Source organism: Ruditapes philippinarum, unplaced genomic scaffold (assembly GCF_026571515.1).
Source record: "Ruditapes philippinarum isolate M1 unplaced genomic scaffold, ASM2657151v2 ctg5558_1_1_1_1, whole genome shotgun sequence".
Lineage (NCBI taxonomy): Eukaryota > Metazoa > Mollusca > Bivalvia > Venerida > Veneridae > Ruditapes > Ruditapes philippinarum.
The window spans coordinates 1-22,985 of record NW_026853609.1 but is presented as its reverse complement, the minus strand read 5'-3'; the positions used below and the strand labels follow the sequence as shown (position 1 = coordinate 22,985).

Sequence of the window (22,985 nt, the reverse complement as noted above, 5' to 3'; positions counted from 1 at the left end):
ATATAATTGTAAATACCACACTGGTGATATCACATGATCAGTATCATTGTAATGTTTCACTGGTTATATATATAACATAATCTCAATTATATACTATTAATTCACTGTGCTTACTGTGGCTTAAACATATATCGTGATAACATTTAATAAAAATATTTTGGATAGATCAAATTCTGGTAAGTAAGAAGATTTATTAAAATAAGGTCTCTTGCATCATGTTTTATTAATACTGAGATTGATGTTATACTAGTAAAGAAGAAAAGTTTGTTGAGTATCAATGCATCAAGGAGTCGATTTGAATGAGTTTTAAAAATAAAATTTAATTTTTTTTTCGTTTTTTTTTTATTTTACTTTATGTTATACAAGTACTGGATAGAAGAAGTGTTTGTAGAATAGTAGAGCATCAATGCATTAAGGAGCCAATGTGGATAAGATAAAAAAATGTTGTTGTTTTTTTTTTTTTTGTTATTTGTTTAAATTTGTCTTTATTTGTTTTTGTTTTTTGTTTGATTTTTATTAAACCATTACTGATATGATTTTTTATTATTATTGACAGCATAAATTGATAAAAGTCGCTGCCTAGGATACATATTACGGATAGTTTAAATGATCATTTCTGATGATTTAAATTGCTATTAGATTTATCTATAAAATGTAGTAATTATTTTAATAAATAAATAAAATAAAATGAGTTTGCTAAAATTAAATAAAAAGAACTTTGAATATCATATGTAAAAAGTACTATTAGAGGAGAAGACAGAATGACAAAGGTTTTTTTTTCTTTTTTAAATAAAATAAATAGATAAATAAAAAGAAAAAAAAAGAGAAGAAAAAAGGAAAGAAGACATAAAACATACTGAAATGTTGAAATGAAAGAGAGAGAGAGAGGGGATTAAGGTGCATAAATTAAATTATTTGAAATGTTATAAAATTAAAATCATAAAATGAAAGAGAGAGAGAGGAATAAGGTCATCAAGTTAATATGCATAAATAAATTTGAAATGTTATAGAATCACATGGCATGTATGCATGATAATGTGTCACTATAAATGTTACAGGGAAAACACATCTATTGTGTTGCGACAAGAACAATGAATAGTTGATTATTAATGTATGGTTTTATTAAAGTTTAATGAGAGGACATTCTATTTATAAAAAAATCTTCATTTACCAGTCACTGAGTTCTTTGCACAAGTTTTTTTTTTCTTGCATCACTTGCGAATATTTTTTTCTTTCTGGAACGAAGAAGTTTATTGTGTATGGATAATTTAAATTCTAGTTATCAATTTTAATAATTGATGGAATTTTAATGTACTAAACATTTATTTTTTTTATTTTTTTTTGACACAAAAAAATCTTATAAAGATATCGTTCTTTCTTGGAAAAATCAAAATCAACAATTTTTTTAAGAATTGGCACCCTTTTATATAATGTAAATAAATCATAAAGATTAGCATGATTTTACCATACAGCCAAGTAAATTTGGCAGTATAACTGCAGGACTAATTGGGGTTTCCTTTATTTTCTTTTCAGTAAAAATCTTATACACACATCGTTTGAAATTTTGGATAAAAGGGAAAAGAATTAAAACACAACACTGACAAAACATGCCATATGGGTAAGTGAATACATTATTGTTTTATCATTATTTTTATATTTATTTATTTATTTATGAACAAACTTGGCTTATAATTATTTTTGAAGCACAACTACTATATACTATTTTAATAATTCAATAAACAAAGCATAAATTAAGTTAATGTTTAGAAATCCAACCAAAAACTCTCTTTCACCAATTTTTATACACGTATTTTCAATCTATCTAAATATTTGCCTAATAATTATTTCATCCCGCCCACTCCCAATTACTTCTTCCTTGCCACTTCCCCCTTACCCCACTGTTTCCATTGCTTCATCCTTTCTCTTCTAATTGCCATCCTTGCCCCTTTCTTTCTTTCACCTCCATCCCAATCACTTTTTCCTTGCCCCTCTCTTCCCATCAATTCTACCTTGTGCCTCCCTTCCTGCTGCTTTTTTCATGCCCCTCTCTTCAAATCACTCTTTCCGTGCCCCTCTCTTACAATCAATTCTTCCTTGCCCCTCTCTTCCCATCATTTCTTCCTTGCACCTCCCTTCCTACTGCTTTTTCCTTGCCCCTCTCTTCCAATCACTTCTTCCTTGCCCTCTCTTCCCTTGCTTCATCCTTTCTCCTCTTTCTATCACTTTCTTCTTAGCCCTCTCTTTCTCATTACATTTTTTGCCCACTCTTCACATCATTTCCTTCTTGCCCCTCTTGTTCAGCATTTTTTAAGAGGATTCTAAGAATTAAAGAAAATTGTGTCATACAATCAGGAAGGGAAATATTTTATCCAATTTTCCAGTTTTGCTACTTAGAGGAAAATTACTTTATACACTTGAGCACCTCTGCATAACTGATTGAAAGACACACTTCTTCACATATTTTGGGCAAATAGAGCAATCTTATTTTTATTTTGGAGGGGGTGGGGATGTTAATATAAAGGGAGGGAAAAGAGATGGGTGTAAGGTGTTTTATTAACCTTATAGAGCTAATTTGGCCATACACATGTCAGTTAGGATTAGGCATGTTTAGAAATCATATTCTAAATCATAAAATCGTACTTTCAAGGTGGATCAAGATCAAAAGCAATGTGATAGCAATAAACCTTCAATAGCCACTCTGCCTAAAGTGTTCCCCCTTCACATTACAATGAAGGGTGTTTGAAAAAAACAACAGCCAAAATTACTGAATAACTTTACTCTTTATCATATGACATATTGTCACGTCATAAACGCCAATTACCACCAAATGGCAGCTGTCTTTATTATTGTAGAATAAATCATGTCCTATGTTTTTTGATGCTCACAAACAAGTCATTTCTTCACTTTGCTTGCTTGTTCTTTGGTTGTTGTTTTTTTGCTTTGTTCAGGTAATAATTGTAGTTAGGTATTTCTTTAACCGAGAAGTGAAACACTGAAAATAATCGGGATCTGAGATATGAAAATAACAATTTTTTTCAATGTTATGATTCCCCGGACATCTACTTTATGTAACTGACCTATAAAGCGACACAATGTTAAGACGTGACAAATCTAATTCATTAGGATTTATACAACAACTAAAACTATAATTCTTCTTCCTGGTAACACAAGTGGCAGGAAATTATCATAAAACCCTGTTTATTGTCAATATTATATTATGTAATTATCTGGGGAAAAAAACAACAACACCTAAGGGCTATTGAATTCTGCCAAATCGTCTCAAATTTCAGTCACTAGGCTAAGGGCACTTGTTGACAATGATCCTGTGAAAGTTGGCAAATTTGGATTTTTCCAAGCTGTCATGTACAAACAAACCTTTACCTTTATAGCTTCAAGGGCACGTACTACTAGTCAAATTAATGCACATAGTTTTGAAGAGTAAGTTTATTGTAAAAACTTGATTAACAATACACTAAGTCATGTGACCTCCTTTAGTCTGCATTGTGTGGTCTCTATGACTGTTAGTGATGTCTGATGACTTGAAATCACATGACACCTTGCAAACTCTTAGTTTAAAATTTTGCTAAGGGACATTAATTCTTGCACATAAAGAAAGCTATCCCACTATCTAACAAAAGCCAAGGCAAATAGTTACTAAGGCCATTATTTTTTGATATTTCAGTTTACTGACCCGCCGCATCCTTTTTTTAGGAAAATGAAAAAAAAAAAAAATCTGCCCCGAAAAAAAAGTACTGGAAATATGCTGCTAATTAAATTTAGATCTAAATGTTCTATGGGAGATTTATAGAAGTCCAACTTATTACTTATTAGACTTGTCAAAGAAACGTCGAGATAATTTTTGACGACGATGTATTTTGCATGAAGAAAAATGTCTGCAAAATGGGTTAAACTATTCTCGCCAAATTAATTAGGCTAATATCTATATATTTAAAACATATTTTAAGAGTTTCGGCACCTTTGATGATTCGGATTAAACAACTGGGACTACATGTGTGTGAACATCAAAGATTTACTGACTCTTTTGAAGGGTCGGCGAGGTCATCTCGTGTGTAGATTAAATAATAGCAACATGATATTTCATCAATTTGTGGATGCTGTTTTGTTTTCACACATGTGTATTTATAACCACTGTGGAATTTAGACAGTCGGTCATTTAATTTCTCTAGTAAGTACTATGTACGCATCACATTTATCAGAATGGGGATGGACTAATCATAAGAGAAGGGATACTTACAAAGTATCTCAACGTCAAGACATGAAGATAATTATGAAAACTTTTTTCTTTTCCTTTTTTTTTTTTTTTTTCCTCCTCCGACCCTACCTTTTTTTGGAAAAAATCAGTAAACCAAAATATAAAAAAAAAATGGCCTAAAGTCAATCTATAGAACACAAGTTTGAACATATACTTTATTTAACTAACAACCAGTGTTTCCCTCAACTGATGCCAAGCTCCAAGGTTATTAAAAGAAAAAAAATCATGGCTCAAACTCCGATCCTGGGTATTTTATTGGTCAGAAACTAAAGCACTGACCAATGAGAATCCAGAGATCCAAGGTAGTACTGCTAAGTTCAAGGGAATGGACTCAAAAGTGATTCACATATACAATGTAGTAGTAAGCTACAATTGCTGGAAATTGAGAATTATTGAAATGTTTTATCTTTTCTATTACAGATCCAACAGATTTGATCCTTTTCAAGTGTTTGAGGTAAGATTATAAAGTTATCTATCCATAGATATTAAGATATATAAATACATAATGCCAAGTCATTTTCATTGTGATATATATAAAGTAAATAGAATACATAAATAAGACATTAGTCCATGCCGATTTATAACTATGTTTGACACACACAAAAAAAGAAATTTTAAAAAATTGCAAATTATTACATCTGATCAAAACCAGTTCCTAAATACATGTACATGTCATGTCGTCACCTTAGTGCAATAACGGGTTAAGTCTGTCTATATTTGATAGGATTTTACCATTGCACTAGGTCACCATGTAATTGCTTACACTCAGATTGGTTAACTTTTTCCTACTGGACAATGCCCATATTCGGCTGTTTGGCAGTTCTCTCTCATATTTTAGATAAATAACCGTTACCGCACTAATTATAATTTTAAATGGACAAAATAATCTTTCAATCTTGACAAACCATGGAATTGTTTTTGTAATATGTACTGATAAAATAGTGAACAGTGCAGAACATGATTAGATGGCACAGATATGCCAGCACTGGACACAAAAGTCATGGGTAGAATCAGTATCAACATCAGTAGCAGACCAAGTATTAAATGAAGCTCTGTCTCACTCTGATTCTTATATTTCCATAAAGTACATGTATTTCAATTTGAGGAAGCTATCCAGCTAGCTTACGGAGCATCTGTGGTCCTACTCCGGGGCCCATTCATGCACAAAAGGGCACTTGAGGTCTTCCTCAACCAGTAAAGCTGGAATATTGCCATATGACCTATACTGTGTCGGTGTGACATAAAAACCCAATCAAAACAAACCAAAAGTATTTCAATTCTTAGAATTGATTCTTTAATCAATCATATTATTTTTGAAATATTTATGAGCTTGACTGTGTAAAGGATTAATGTAGATTTATGTTTACTCTGCACAACAGATTCTAACCAGATCAGCTGGCATATCTGTGCTGTCAAATTGGTCTGCACTGTTGTACTGTTTGCTATTCATTCAGTACATATTCTGAAATTTTCTCAAAAGATGTTAAATGGTTAAGTCCATATTGAATCATAAACCAGTCTATTTAAGATATTGAGTGGTGCATGTAATTAAGGGTTATTAAAATTGCTAGTGTATCATAAACATAGGAAGGGATTCCATATTCCAAGAAATTCAACTAATCACTATCAAACTGCACCCTTTAAGGTTTACCATAACTTTAATAACTTGAAGTATCAATTATTGCCCTGAAAAAAAAAGAAATGAAAATTTTCCTCCTTCCTATAACAATTCCTGCCGGTTACTGTAACAATATCGAAGTGCAGTCACATAATTCTTGGTAAACCATTCTAACACTTAGTTTTGTTTTTTTCCCTATAGACACATTTTAAGGAAGTTCATTCTAATATATATCTTAGGACATAAACAATTTATATTACAATTGTACATTGTCAACAATTGCAAAACACTTCCATATTAATCTTTTTTCTTTCCCTGACACTTTTGCGGGTAACATTTCCTCCTTTTTTTTCATCAGCCTTTTGGTTTAACTTATTATCAAAACAATGTAAGAATATTTTAGTATTTCCTCACCTCAGTGCAGTAATTGGTTAACTCCTATTAGTTTTCATTATGAGTTAACATGTTACTGCACTAAGATGGTGATATATTCAGTCATAAAAGACAAGAGCCTCACCACAAATTTCAAGCAGTATTATCAATGTCAAGGTCACTATAGATTCAAGGGTACATTAATATAGACAGTTCCAGATTTTTACAATATTTACCTCCCCTGCCATAAGTGGCAGTCATTTTATGGGTCAATAGTCAATATTCAATTTAATATAATTGACAAAAATATGAAAAAAATCTCAATAAACAGCTTTATCACATAATAAACCATAGCGCAGGAGTGTAAAAAAGCCATTTAATAAAAATGATATTACACTTGTGTAATTAAATAACACTTTGATGTGACGTCATTTGCGCTATATAGAAACATAGCGTTAAAGTGCGCTAAATGTTAGCGTTGTTAGGCGCGTCATTGAAAAATTACTCATTTTAACAGTTTACTGTTCTTATTTTATATATGTGATAAATAGAATATTATATTCGTGTAGATTCAATACTAAATTTATTGAACTCGTTGAATAAAACAATATTATGCTCGTCAGAGGCTCGCATAATATAAATTTATTCAACTCGTTCAATAAATTTAGTATTAAACTACACTTATTCAATATCCTCTATTAATTAGGTGAATTGTCAAATGAAATAAAATATTATCATAACACCAATACATTAAAGATTTTAATCAATTTTCATAAAGATGATAATATTTTTATCTTATCTTAGGCATAGAATAATTGTTAGGAATTAGTTGAATGACCTTATTAGGAATGAGTCAAATGACCCTCAAAATAATGCGGCCAGGAGGTTATAATTGCTATGACAAATATATCTATTGAAAATAAACAAAAAATTTATTCAAGGGTTCAAATTATGTAAATATGACTGTTAAAACTGAGGTATTTTAAGTTTGAGGGCAATCAACAATAACTGATAAAATTGACATAATTTCAAGTACACAAGTATGTCATTATCAGCCTCAAGAATCTGAAGTACCCTTCACTTTATGATATCTTTTTACAAAGTTTATGATTAAATATGTCATTAATCATCTGCACACTTTACTTTCAATAAAAATGATATATATTATATACATAGCATTATATACAGGATATTGAATAGTGTAAGTTCAATACTAAACTTATTGAACGAGTTAAATAAAATATTATGCGAGCAGCTGGCAAGCAAAATATTACTTTATTCAACAAATTTAATAAATTCAGTAATGAACCTACAGGAGTATGATATTCTATTTATCACATACCCAAAATAAAGACTGTTTAAAGACATAAAGAATCATTTTTTTTATTGATGCGCCTATAGTGTAACACTAATATTTATCGAGTCTTTACAGTATGTTTGTATAACGCAAATGACCTCACTTCAAAATATATGCTCGGCCCTGCAATTCCAATTTTACGGATTCGCAAAAGCAGTACAAGTATGGGATTAATATATATTTGCACTTATCTAATAAGTCTGATATCAACTATTGACATAATATTATGCAATTTTACAGTGTATTCTTGTGCAAATTCAATGTAAAACCTTTCTGTTTTTGTCTGAGGACAAACAGATTTCGTTCATCAAATACAGACCAAGTTCTTTATACAGTTGTCTGAAGGAAATCAGGGAATGTGCAGTAATTGTTGGGGGCTCTTATAATTATTTATTATTATTCTATTTTTTTTTCGTGGGGTATTGAGGGTGGGTATGGGGTGGTGCATGTTGGGGAGGGAGGGGGGGGTGGTGAGTGTGACTCACCAGCATGGGCAGTCCTTTAGTTAAAAGTTAACATGGCACTGTTTAGGAGAGAGTTCCAGATGCAGCATATATTAATTAAGGCACATAGCAGACAAACTCCATTAATACAACCTAAGATCTTTGTGAGTTTTTTTTAAATGCTCCAAATAAGATTCAAACCTAAAGTGGTGATAATGTGACTAACCACTCAGTCAATGAGCACACCCCTCCTTCCCTGTAGGTTTGATTTCCTATATGGATCTTCAATGCAAACTGTACAACTCTATATAGAAATTGCTGATTATGTATTTCCGTATTTGGTCATAACTACTATTGTAAAATATATTGCATTCTTCTGTAACAATGCCATCAAACAAGGCAATGTGTCTGGATTTTGTAAAGAGTGAAACACTACTACAGCAATAAAATCCTAGACAAAACAGTTTACTTGATAGTCATATCGTCTCCTGAGAAATGAAACTATCTCAATAATCAGAGAGCCACCTTAATGGAAACCAAATATGATAAATTATGCACAAGAAGTGCAAGAAACCTCAAGTGCTACAAGTATATATATAAGGTCAATGTCTATAACAATTGGCATGCATAGAATCATGTCTAAATAATTAAATACAGTTAACTAATGCTTTATTGTCAGCATGGTAATTCTAGGAACTCCTCTTTTATTTTTTACCGAAAAGGATAAAAAAATATAAGGATAGATAATCCTATGTCCTTTGTTGATGGATCATGTCAACTAAATGGCAAACTTGAAATAAACATCTTGTCATACATTTATGGCCATATTGTATATTGATTGCAAAAGGATTGAAATGCTACTTACTGCCATGAGTTTGAATCCTCCTCAGCATGGGACTTTTTCATGTGATAAAGCTATCCAGCTGGCTTAAAAACGTTCATGGTTTTACCTAGATGCCAGTGTGTGCTTAAAATAATGCATGACGGGCCATGTAAGGTCTTGCTTTACAAATACCGGGCTAGAAACAGTCAATGTGACTTAACTCAGCCAAACAAAAAATAGGAGTAGGAGTAAATTGATTGCCTTATGGTTAAAATTGTGAGGAAGAACTGGTGGCCTAATACTTAAAATGGTGAGGGTCTATTTATGGCCTATTGGTTGAAATGGAGAAGGTAAATTGGTGGCCTAACAGTTACAATGGTGAGGGTAAATGGTGGCCTAATAATCAAAAGAGTGAGGGTACATTGATGGCCTTATCATACTTCCATCAGGACCAGTTTTAATATACCACTACTTGACTGGTTATTTCTAGAACTTTGACTGGTCATTTCTAGAATCTGGACTGGTTATGTTTAGAACCTTGACTGGTTATTTCTAGAACCTTGACTGGTTATTTCTAGAACCATTACTGGTTATTTCTAGAATTTTGACTGGTTTTATTTCTAGAATCTGGACTGGTTATTTCTAGAACATTGACTGGTTATTTCTAGATCTGGACTGGTTATTTCTAGAACCATGACTGGTTATTTCTAGAATCTGGACTGGTTTTATTTCTAGAATCTTGACTGGTTATTTCGAGAACCTTGACTGGTTATTTCTAGAATCTGAACTGGTTATTTCTAGAATCTGGACTGGTTATTTCAAGAACTGGGACTGAAATATTTTTGTTGACATAAATTGCTGATGCTTTTATAATCAAGCTTAAATAAATGACTAAACTTAAATATCAGAGACTGTGAATCTAATATCTGTCTGGTAAAATTGCATAAAACTGTCAATAAAGTGATAATATAAAAGAAAACTACTAAAAACTGAGACTATAAAAAAATGCAAAGTTTTATATTTTTATCCAGTTTGTATGTAAAATATAATTACAAAAAAGCCGACATCTCAAACGTGAACAGTAATCGGTTTTTATAAACTATATTTTATAAGAACTGATGATTCAGACAAACCCAAGGAAAAATCACACTGAGATTAAGTGTACAGTATTTCCTGTTTTTACAGGAAATAATACAAATGGAATCTAGTAAGCTCACAATAAATCATACAGTGATTGGAAGTAACAGGTGTTTGTCATCACATAAAGAAACATTACATATTAAATTATACCGCCTCAACAATAAATAAATCGTAAAGTGATTCTGTTTTCAGTATGTGAGGGCGATATTTCAAGGAGATATCATAGACGGTATTGTCTATTGTCTAACAGTAAAAACAAAAACGCAGTAAAGTATCAGCTAAATAACTAAAACTGCATCTTGTAACAAACCTATAAGGCAATATAAACAGTAAAAACGTGTCTTAGATATACAATGTAACTCAAACTTTTGCAAAACTTTTATAATTCAGAAGCAGATGTTCGTGTAAGGAAGAGATTTTCATTTTTTTCCTTATAAGGAAATAACAAATCCCACTCAGTGGTATTTGGTCTCTTACATCAGAGAAACCAAAATCTTCTTATGGAAACAAAAAAAAAGCGCAAGACACCTTCCCGTACATCTTTTTAATGGTTACATAACATCAAGATTTTTTGTTTTGACATTGAATTTACACAAAACGTATTCCTTCCCAAGTTATACTTGAATCGAAATGAATACAAAAAAAGCACTACAGACAATATAACAAAGTGATTTCATACCTTTCTACAAATATGGAACTTTCCGGAAAATCTGCGTTTGGTATTTTATCGTCTCATCACATGGCTGGATACAACTATAAGTATAAAGTATCAAAATTGTCAGGCAGACAATTAAAGCTGATTTTACCACAAAATGGAATATATCGTTGGTGGTTTTAAGAACAATTGTGTTAGAAAATATTTTGACAAAATTTTGGAAAAGATATGTTAGTTATAACTGTTATAAAACTGAGTGAAAATTAGTTAGTTCTGAATTAAGATAACATTTTTTTTTGCAGAAATATATATTTTCATTAATTATTGTGGATAATGACGATGTAAGGAAAGAAAATTATCTCCAATTTTGAATTTTCATTGTATTTTTGCCAAAACTATCAAAGCATAAGCAAAGTAAACATTCTTTTATTAACTTCGGTTAACTTATCAAGGTCTCGGTACGAGAAAGACAATAAAAAAGTCATTGATTTCGATAAAAGTAGATCTTGAATTTTAATAGTAATATATATCTTAAGAAAATTTTGCATAATACATTAATTGTTCAACATCAGACTCAAGTTAACCCATCGATAATTAAGTTGTAATGATAAAAAAAAATTTGTCTGTAGGAGACATTAAAGCATACCGCAATGAACATTATTAATTTCACACTCCAGTGAACATAGTTGACAAGAAAAAAAAATCACGAACTTTGAATAGTAAACTAAATTACAAAATATTACTTACAAATCAAGGGATTTTACTCTAGAAAAGGATGAAATTTCTGTGTATAAATGGATTGAATCAATCCACAGAGAATGCTGTTTGAAAAAAACACTGAAATACAAAATTTTACTCTTTTTTTAAATGTTTTTTATTCTAGAAAAAGGATGTGATTTTCGTGATTAAAATTTTTTAAATGATTTCAGAGAGACTGCTGTTTTAGTGTTGACCACATTTTCAACATTTAGTATTGGATTAACAATAATATTTTAACAGCGGAGGAGTGTTATTGTTTGTTTTTTTTAAATTAAAAAGCTTTAAAATGTCAAAGGTTAAATTGTGTTGCTAAGTTGGGATTAAATAATCAAAAAGACACGTTTCTAATCATATCTAAAAATAACATTGTTCAACCATGGAATTTTCAGTCAAGTAGAAAGCTATAATAAAATTTGTTTCCTACAAACCACAGATTGAATACTAATGAAATATCAAACAGAAAATATTCAATTATGTAACCAAAAAATGATTGACTTTACAAATTCAAATTTTCAACTTTCAACCACGCAGGGAATTGAATTTTAACAATTTTTGTTACATTGACATCTCAATAAAGTTAGTTCTCTTGTAAATAGTTAATGAAAGTGGTGAAAATTCAAATGGAATATTTAATATGTTAAATAAGGAGTACAGTGATTCGTAAGTAGGTTACAAAAATGTCTGACAATAGTGATAATGATTACGACTCGGACTTTAAACCTCCGTCAAGTGTCACATCAAAACATCGAAATTCTACATTCAGCCTCTTTGATGTAAGTACATCCTGTTTTAGAGCTGTCATCCATAGATTTTTGTTATAGAGCTGTCATGGGTAAATTTTTGTTTTAGAGCTGTAATGGGTAAATTTTTGTTTTAGAGCTGTCATTTTTAGAGCTGTCATTGGTAGATTTTGAATTAGAGCTATCATTGGTAGATTTTTGTTTTAGAGCTGTCATCGATTGATTTTGGTTTAGCACTGTCATTGATAGATTTTTGTTTTAGAGCTGTCATTGATAAAAAAACGACACCAGTGTATTAATCAATAATCCATACACATTTGAAAACAAATATCGACTATAACACTTACTGAGTAATTTAAATGTCTAAAAACTATGAAAATTCACTCAAAACATTGACATAAAACTTATAATGCTGCTGTAACTGACATATTCAAAAAGCAGTCAGTGACAAAAACAAAAAATAATCTGAAAAAAATTCAGAAATGAATTATAGACAAGAAATTATAACTTGACAAGAAATTATAACTTAATGTAATAATTATCGATATATATCAGTATATGGTCTATATGCTTTAAACAAGATTATTGACAGCTCTTATAGATACATTGTTTTCATGGTTGACATATGTTGACATAGTCACAAACAAATGAAGAATTCTGTATGCATCAATATAATTTCTTATATTCATGATTATAACTTCTATAAAAATGTTTGTATCATAGTTTGGAGACCTTTCTGTTGAAAATGTGTCAGGGTTAAATCGTATACATATACATGCACAGTGCTTTAACTGGAGTGCGGGTATTAGTTACCCGCACTCCAGAGCATGCCCATTGATTGGCTCATTTTTGCTGGGGTTTACTTATTGTGACGGCAGAGAAAGAGAAAGCGACAGAAATGTCATATTCAGATGTTCGTTCATTGGTTCATTTTTGCCGGGGTTTCATATTGTGACAACAGGGAACGTGCTTTTATGTTTGACTATGATACAAAAGAGAATGAACACCAAAACACTCGGCAATCTGATTTATACCCCTCGTACAAATCAGATAGCCTCGTGTTTCGGTGCTCTTTCTATTACATATGCAACTAGAATCTTAACATTTCTGTTGAACAGAGTACATTAAAAAAACCTGAGCATCAAGCTTTTTGTTTTACTTGGTATGTTATGACAAAAAATGCAAAATATAATATATATTTTGTATAATTATGTATTTTTCTTTTTTATGTGTTGTGTATATGATAGCAAGAATATCAAGTATAATATAACTTATTATGTAACATTTTAATTTATTGTGATCTTTTCGTAAAATTGGGTAAATGCCACTTAAGGCTTGTTATATATTGCTATTTCAATTAATTTATTATCAAAAATTCAGTTCAATATAATTTATCTCAAATTTTCTGATTTGTGTAACTCCAAAATATAATTTATAGCTTTAGTAAATGATGAAACATGACATTGTTTTTCAGGCATAACTTATATGCTTATCTATTAACATGCTACAAATCATTTAAAAAAAAAGAGTTTATATTGTACCCTCAGTCGTAAAATGCACTCCTCATTACACTTATCAGTTGTGAATTTATAACCCTGGGTCATTAATTATACCCTCAGTCAAGAATTACGCTTTTCAGGCATGAGTTTACACCCTAGTCATATATTATGCTTTTCAGTCACGAATTTACACCCTCAGTCAAGAATTACGCTTTTCAGGCATGAGTTTACACCCTAAGTCATATATTATGCTTTTCAGTCACGAATTTACACCCTCAGTCAAGAATTACGCTTTTCAGGCATGAGTTTACACCCTAGTCATATATTATGCTTTTCAGTCACGAATTTACACCCTCAGTCAAGAATTACGCTTTTCAGGCATGAGTTTACACCCTAGTCATATATTATGCTTTTCAGTCATGAATTTACATTCTCAGTCATGAATTATGCTTTTAAGACATGAATGACACCCTCAGTTATGAATTATTCCCTTAGTCATGAATAATATCCCTCATTTATTTACAACATATCTAATTCATGAAATACACACTTCAGCCATGATTTATTCTCTTAGTCATGAATTACGCCCCTAAAATGTAAATAACATCCCTCATTCATGTCTAAAGAATTTCATTTATGAATTACTCATTCATTTGTGAATTGCACTGCTTATTCATGAACTACACACCTCAGTCATGAAATGCCCTAATCAGCTATGAACTACATGTACACTAATCAGACATATATTACACCTTACACTCATGTATTACACCATTCAGTTATGAATTACACTCCTTATTCATGAATTACTCTTTTCAGTCATGAATTTGTTGAACCTTAAATTTACTTGGAATTAGAAAGGATTATTATCATTGGGTTATCACATTTTTAACCAAACTTTTTTGTTATTTTTCATTCCAGGTAGAACACATGCCATGTATGCTGTTCTACATCAAGGTTGTCAAGGGTTACAACATCACAAAAGGCTCCTATACAAAAGACTGGTGTAAGTAAAATTATCATACTTCCTATATAAAAGACTGGTGTAAGTAAAATTATCATACTTCCTATATAAAAGACTGGTGTAAGTAAAATTATCATACTTCCTATATAAAAGACTGGTGTAAGTAAAATTATCATACTTCCTATACAAAAGACTGGTGTAAGTAAAATTATCATACTTCCTATACAAAAGACTGGTGTAAGTAAAATTATCATACTTCCTATACAAAAGACTTATTTAAGTAAAATTATCATACTTCCTATGCAAAAGACTGGTTTAAGTAAAACTATCATACTTCCTATACAAAAGACTGGTTTAAGTTAAATTATCATACTTCCTATACAAAAGACTGGTTTAAGTAAAACTATCATACTTCCTATACAAAAGACTGGTTTAAGTTAAATTATCATACTTCCTATACAAAAGACTTATTTAAGTAAAATTATCATACTTCCTATACAAAAGACTGGTTTAAGTTAAATTATCATACTTCCTATACAAAAGACTGGTTTAAGTAAAACTATCATACTTCCTATACAAAAGACTTATTTAAGTAAAATTATCATACTTCCTATGCAAAAGACTGGTGTAAGTAAAACTATCATACTTCCTATACAAAAGACTGGTTTAAGATAAATTATCATACTTCCAATACAAAAGACTGGTTTAAGTAAAATGATCATACTTCCTATACAAAAGACTGGTTTAAGTAAAATGATCATACTTATTGATAGCACAATCTACATGTATTTAATATTTGTTTTTATGAAAGGTGATAGTTCAATGTCTTCCTTTTTTTCTTTCTGCCATAACAAATATTAACATATTCAATCACTAGGAGTCTTGCCGATTTTATCATGTGATAGTAAACAGGGCGTTTATAGTTACAACAAGAAATAATTTTGATGTATGTTTTATTTTTTAAGTTGAATAAAAACTTAAGGTTACCTCCCTTGACAGGAGCTGTTCTGCTTTGAGCTATAGGATTAAATGTATAAAGATGACAATGATATTAAAATAAGATATTTTGAATTTGTGGTAACATGCTAAACAAACGGTACCAGACTGCTTTTGATAAACGTTCTTATCTAAAATTGAATCATATAATTTCTAAACCATTCTATTGATACTTTTCTTTTGAACAGAGACTTATGGGTAATAAAGCATTTTTGTTGTACAGAAGTGTTAAGTAAACAAGTTCCTACGTAAAAGAAAGACAAAATGTTCAGTTCATTTGTTGATTATTTTTACGTTTCTATTGAAAAATTTGACCCGAAGGTATTATTTATTTAAAGGTGATCTCCGTAGAACTTGTGATGGCAGTAATTGCACTTACTTTAGAAACACTTGAGAGATTTTTAATGGGCCGTCTCTTCAATAATTGATTACAAAAATCCCGATATACTGTCACGATTTTGATGTACTCTATTACATACTGATGTTTATAAACAAGTTTTCTTCAAGGTTCAATGGAAATGTAGATCAGTTTTAATTGTTTTTGAAGAAAAGTCGAGAGTTTAATATAAACACATCAAAATTTATGTTTCCGACATTTCTATTTTTGATTTTAAACTGTTAATTATAAGTTTATTGTTAAACACATAAAAAGCTAAGTATGACCAACTAGCAGTAATAAGTAACTGATCAGTCAGTAAACAATAGACTTACTCCAGAAATAAAAATATTTTGGTTTTTTCCTAGCTAATCCAGGGGTACAACCAAACTTTTACAGACACAGCTTCAAAAATAAGCGCAACAGGTTGATTAATCTATTGTGACCGGTAGAACACTGTGAAGCTATAACAGTACCGCAGGAAGGCAAAATACATTTGATTTCAATGAACGCAACATGCACAATATTTAAAAATGTTACCAAAAACCTTAAAGGTTCATTTCTGAGTCACTTACTATCTCAAATGTCATTGCAAACTAAACTGTTCATTGTATAAATTTATAAAATATGGAAATAAAGTTCATTTATACAAAACTTTTATGCAATCACATGAATTGTGAAAATCTATCGCAAAAAAAACCCCACAAAAATATTAAAAAGTATAATACATGTAATATGTAATAATATGAAAATATTACAACTTAAATTCACCTTTCTTTTTACTAAACTATTTCAATGTCATGGGTTATGAACATGTCGGCTGTAATCAATCATATAGAATTAGGATCGTGACCGAAATACAAACAATTACAGGTGATTAGACATGCTTGATTTCAGGCTCCGCTTGATTACTAAAAAACACAATTTGTCACTGAAGTGCAGTAACAGAATATCTACTGTCCAATTATATTAGGAGTTAACCTATTATTGCACTAAGGTGACAAATTGTTTCACTTCTTAGTTATTATTTATATGACATTATGCATATGTACCAGATTTGAAACTACATAAAGAAGTGAAATCTTTATGAAATCCTATTTGATTAATAAATTTAATTATGAATTATGTATGTTGAACAGGTTTGTAACATGTAATAAAAAGTATATACCTTGCCAAAACATTTTATTTATAGCAGACAACTCAAAACGTACTAAACGTTTAAACAAAACGTACTAGTCAGTAAATAGGCCTACTAGTATTCATACATCTGAGTAGGTGCTAGGGCAATGAACTTCAAAATATAAACATTTGAGGTTATCTTATTATTTCTGTTGAGTAAACAATGTTTTTTTTTCATATATATGTACTGTATATATGATTAATATCAAAGTAGAAGGCATTTAAATACCATGTAGTCATTCAAAAACTATTCCAATAAGTATTTAAGTAGGATGAAAAAAAAATCTTAATGTTCCTTTTGAGTGATTAATTTTCTTGCTGACTTTACACTGACATCATTTTTGAAGCATTATATATAATTATGTTGAATGTATATACTTTAATTTTCAAAGATTTTTTACAGGTTATATGACCCCATAATTATAAACAGTTGTTTGGAAATATAACTCGAGCCATTTATATATGGCCATATAACCTGTCAGAAATATTCAAAATAAACGAAAATAAATTTATAATACAGCAAGCATCTTTAATTTTAAAGAAAAAAGTGATATTTCTTCATAAAGTGACAGCAGCAATATATATATAAAACTATGTAAATGTCCTGCTTATCCAATGAAAAGCATTGTTACAAACGTGAAGCATTATAAATGTACATGTATATATCAAAAATATCTAAGAATATATCAAGGGTTTCATCAACATGGCAGCTTATATGTATTACTCAATTATATAAACGTCACGATTATCCAATCAAAAATGTCGTTACAAACGCGCAATATTATAAATGTATAATAATATAAAAATATCTTAAAACATATAAAGGGTTTTTATCCTCATGGCAGCTTATATTCATTACTCAATTAACATAACGTGAGAATTATGATGATGTTATATAATAAACCTTTGAAGTATAATAAACAATATAGGTAAACAACTTGAACACACCTGGCCAATTAGGGACGCAGAACATGTTACGTTTTTTCGGGGAAACAAAAATATTAGAAACACAGCAGGAAATGTTAAGATAGGAATTTGGTATAACAATTTTATGGATTTTGTTGCATATCATTTCAATTATTCATCTTAGAATCATCTAAGAATGTGATGACGAAAATTAACTTGTTTACTTTAATCTCCAGAGTTTACCTGTTACCTAATAATGATCAGGTAATTTCTAGAATAAACAGGCGCCCTAAGACTGTATTTTTATTCATAAATGGGGAAGCATTATACATTATTAAAACAATAAAGTGAGAAAAAAAACAACAAAAAAAAGAACAGTCACAGACCTTTGACTGTTACAAGGGTTTTAATTATATTTGTAAAAAAAACCTGATTGATTTCTTAAAGCACTGAGGTAAGAAAATTCTGAGTATTATCTGGAGTAGAATGTAAAACAGGAAGTTGCTGGGTGGCCCATAAACAGTGGTGTTTGTATTAATGTAAAATATTAACTTTATACGAAAATGTATTGTTTGTAATGATCTAGTGTGATATGTGTGACGAAGTTCATTTACATGTATATGTACAACAATATTGTAAGAGCCGCTAAAAGTTATGAAATCTCTGCAATGCTTTTGCATTATGTTGCATAATAATTTTCCTCTACAGTCAACCTTGAATGCATTTCGTGTGTAATTATTTGACAAATTAGATTAAGGTAATGTTGACACGTAGGTGTAAGTTTTTTTTACAGCAGGCAAAAAATATCTTCATAAATTTGTCAGATAGCTTGGAATGCAAGCATATTACTCCTGCGTCATAATATGTTTTTCCTCTGGCATTTTACAGTTAATTTTGCATATAATGGTGATGAAATGTCAAATTATATGACGCAAGCAGTTCCAGGTAACGTGACCCAAATTGTTACCAGTAAAATAAATGATAAGTAGGTATTGGTAATATAATTAATATTGTTATATCCAAGGAAAATGCATTAATAATTATTTTGTTGCCTCAGTAGAATAACTTTAGGCAAACTTGTAATTATATCAGTGTTTGAACAATGTTTAATTACGAATGGGTGTTTCAAGTATTTTGTGAATGTTCAGGTTAGTGCTTGATTGGATGTCATAAGCAGTCTGCACATCATTCCTTATTCCATTCCCTAGATGTTTTTCATTGGTTATTTTGGAACAACCCATACTTAATGGCAAAAAAAGGGAGCAGGTAGCGTTGATCAGTCCCTACATTTATTGTCAAGTTGGTTCTGATTGGTCATATGTTACAGAGTAAATTTCACAACAACTTTCTCACATCTTTGTCAAGAATGTTGAAAAGTCATTATAAATTTATTTCTATTTCAGTGGATGTTCCGGACCCCTATGTTACGGTCAGCATTAAGACGTCACCACATGGCACGCAGAAAACCAAACATGTGGACAATGACATCAATCCAGTTTGGAACGAGACTTTTAAATTCTACCTCAATGCTGAAATTGACAATGAACTTGGTATGTAAAGATGAAGTCAATTCTGGAACAAGTTTTTGTAACATAAGGTTTAAGTAACATACATGTAATAGTTTAGCTGAACTGTATAACCAACATGTCTAATGTCAAAATCAAAAAAGGTTTTTTAAGTAGGTTAAAACTTTATTTCAGCTGATATGTCTGTCGTTTTGAGATTAGTTGATTAAATGACAAACAGATAATGGTTAAAGAAAAGTAGAAAACTCTAATTTTAGCCTAAATGACCTTGACCCAAATAACCTGAAACCTCATCGGAGAGTTCAGATCCTGTGGAACTTCTCAACAGACTAAATAACTAAGCCATTGGTCAATAAAATGAACATGCTACGAGGTACTGTCAGTAACAATATGTTCCATGGAAGCGCAAATGAGGCTCAACTCTCAGACTCTAGTACAACATAACACCTGATCATCAAATTTGCTCTTATTTGGGACATATAGCTTTTAGAAAAAGGGTAAAGTTTAGTACAAATAAGAATGATACAGCCACTGTAATACCTCAGTTGTTTCAAGATCATATTGTAACACTATATAGACATCAGCAAAGCCCTCGGGCACACATATTTAAGATGTGATCAAGACATACATAAACAGCACATGGCTGATATCAGATTATGTTCAGTGGACTTGAAAAACTTTTTCCAAAATTACCCCAATTTTAATGTAATTTTTATAACATTGAAAAATTATGTATTTGTTTATGAACAGACTTACAATATCTTATTTTGAAACAGATAAAAGGTTGACTGTCATATAAAGGTTGTAAAAGTGTCAAATTTTTATTGACCTTGCTTTAATATTGTGTAATTAGGACTTTTAGAATTTTTTTAATAAAAAATACATTGTATATACAACCATGGTCTAGAGGTTACAATTAAATTGGGTATAATATTTATCAGCAGTTTAAAATCTCAGCTGGTAAAGATTTTGAAATAGTAATCTCAGTGTCCCAGGGTTGTTATTAAAGTTTTTCTGAGACTATATTTCTTTAGTTTATTTTGAATTTAAGCAATCATTTTAGTACTTTTTTTTAACATACAACAAAATAATTATGTTTTCTTGGTTTTGAGGCGATCCAAAATGCATTTAAGACAGCCATTTTGGCCTGGGTTTAGCAGTGGATTTTTGCCCTAAGTATAATGTTATCAATCAAAACTGTGTTTAGAGGATGCCTTTTTTTTCAAATTAAGCTTATGTTTCAACTTGGTCAAGAGTAATAATTCTTACTTAGTCAAGAGCCATAACTCTTACTTAGTCAAGAGCCATAACTCTTACTTAGTCAAGAGCCAAAACTCTTACTTAGTCAAGAGCCATAACTCTTCTGTTCAATGTTTAAATTCAAAGATTGAAATTCTTCTGCCTGTGACCATAATCATCTTGACCTGTATATTAAAACAGGAGACTCTGTGGCATAATGATTAAAATGGCTGATGTCAATAAATATAAAGTGCACCCAAGTATTTAAGCTATTATAAATAGAGCTTAATATAACCTTTAAAGTGTTGGTATGCTTGAAAGTACTGATGGAAGGTAATTTTCTGATTATGAAAAATTAATTAATAAATAATAATCGTAATTTTTATTTAATTTGCACTTAAACAAACATTTTTTGAAATAGGTCAGAATTAACTATTCAATAAAGCATTAAAAGATTTCTACAATCTGGCCTTACAATTACTATTACTGGTAACTATTTAGTACTGATCAAGGGAGTTAACTGCTACAGTCTGTTTATATTCTGGACAGACTGAGTATTTATATGCTCTGTCAATCAGTGTAGTTGTATTTGTCCATAATGGTATAAGCTCTCACAAGTTTGTTTTTTATGAAATATGTATATTTGTGAACGACTTTTGATATCTTTACATATTTTTGAAAGTTTTTTTCTTTCTGATTTATACTTCAACAGCAATAAACTATATTTTGGCATATTGTAGTAAATAGGCATTTGCAACTGGCAACAGCAGATGAGGTGGTATCGCCGTCCAAAAGCCAACATACAATGGTCTTAATTACATAAAATCTTATTACTTTTTCTTTTTACTTTTTTCAGAAATATCACTATTTGATGCCAACTACCTGATAGACGAGCACCTTTCAACACAAACCATCAATTTATCTGATCTCCCAGTTTTAAAAGAAATAGTCAAACAACGGATAAAATTCAATCAGGTAATTACAGACCAATTTCTACAGGTTTCACTGTATTTACAATTCATAACAATATCTAAAAAATACAAATATAACAACACATTTGTTTACTTGATTTTTACGAATCAAAATAAAACTAATTAACACAACATGAAATTAACTGCTAATAATAACAGCTCCTTCCATAGGCAAAAATAAAAAGCGTTCCATAATAGACGACGCCGCTCACCGGCGTCGCCAATAAAGATAAAAGGAAAGACCAAAGTCTGAAAACAAATAGAAAAGTGTCTGTCAATAGGACACGGATGCCTGCAGAATTCAGTCCCCCATAATAATTTTACATTTTACGAGCAGAGTAAGGTTTATTTTTGCTTATTGTGATAAATGTTAGGAGTTAAGTTATATGTAAGTACCTTAATCTACATAAGGTTACTGTATTTGTTCACTCAGCAACATTTTTAGCTCCAGTATTTGAAGAATATGAGGACCTATTGTTGTAAGCATACGTGTCACACTTGAAATAGTTGAGCATGCTGTCCTACAGAAGTTCTTGTCATACTTTTATTTGCTGTTTCACTGTATTTGTATTCATTGGTTTATTAATAATGCAAAAATTGGTCTATATATATGGTCAAAACAGAAGAGTACTTGCAAGTGCAGATGCCAAATATAGAGTACTAGTAAGTGCGGATGCCAAATATCGAGAACTAGTAAGTGCAGATGCCAAATATAGAGTACTAGTAAGTGCAGATGCCAAATATAGAGTACTAGTAAGTGCAGATGCCAAATATAGAGTACTAGTAAGTGCAGATGCCAAATATAGAGTACTTGTTTGTGCAGATGCCAAATATAGAGTACTAGTAAGTGCAGATGCCAAATATAGAGTACTAGTAAGTGCAGATGCCAAATATAGAGAACTAGTAAGTGCAGATGCCCAAAAATAGAGTACTAGTAATTGTAGATGCCAAACATAGAGTACTAGTAATTGCAGATGCCAAATATAGAGTACTAGTAAGTGCAGATGCCAAATATAGAGAACTAGTAAGTGCAGATGCCAAATATAGAGTACTAGTACATGCAGATGCCAAATATAGAGTACTAGTAATTGCAGATGCCAAATATAGAGTTCCAGTAAGTGCAGACGCCAAATATAGAGTAATAGTAAA

The 22,985-nt window shown here is 30.6% G+C and overlaps 1 protein-coding gene across 1 annotated transcript; it reads left to right on the top strand.

The window, feature by feature from the left end:
• Positions 1-151: 151 nt before the first annotated feature.
• On the top strand, positions 152-22,739 carry LOC132737342 (cytosolic phospholipase A2-like; the record flags this gene model as incomplete). Its single annotated transcript, XM_060724611.1, has 7 exons — positions 152-176; positions 1,534-1,618; positions 4,694-4,727; positions 14,601-14,685; positions 19,504-19,650; positions 21,722-21,872; positions 22,460-22,739. Coding segments are annotated over exons 2-7 (708 nt in total), but the record flags the coding sequence as incomplete, so codon positions are not given.
• Positions 22,740-22,985: the final 246 nt, after the last annotated feature.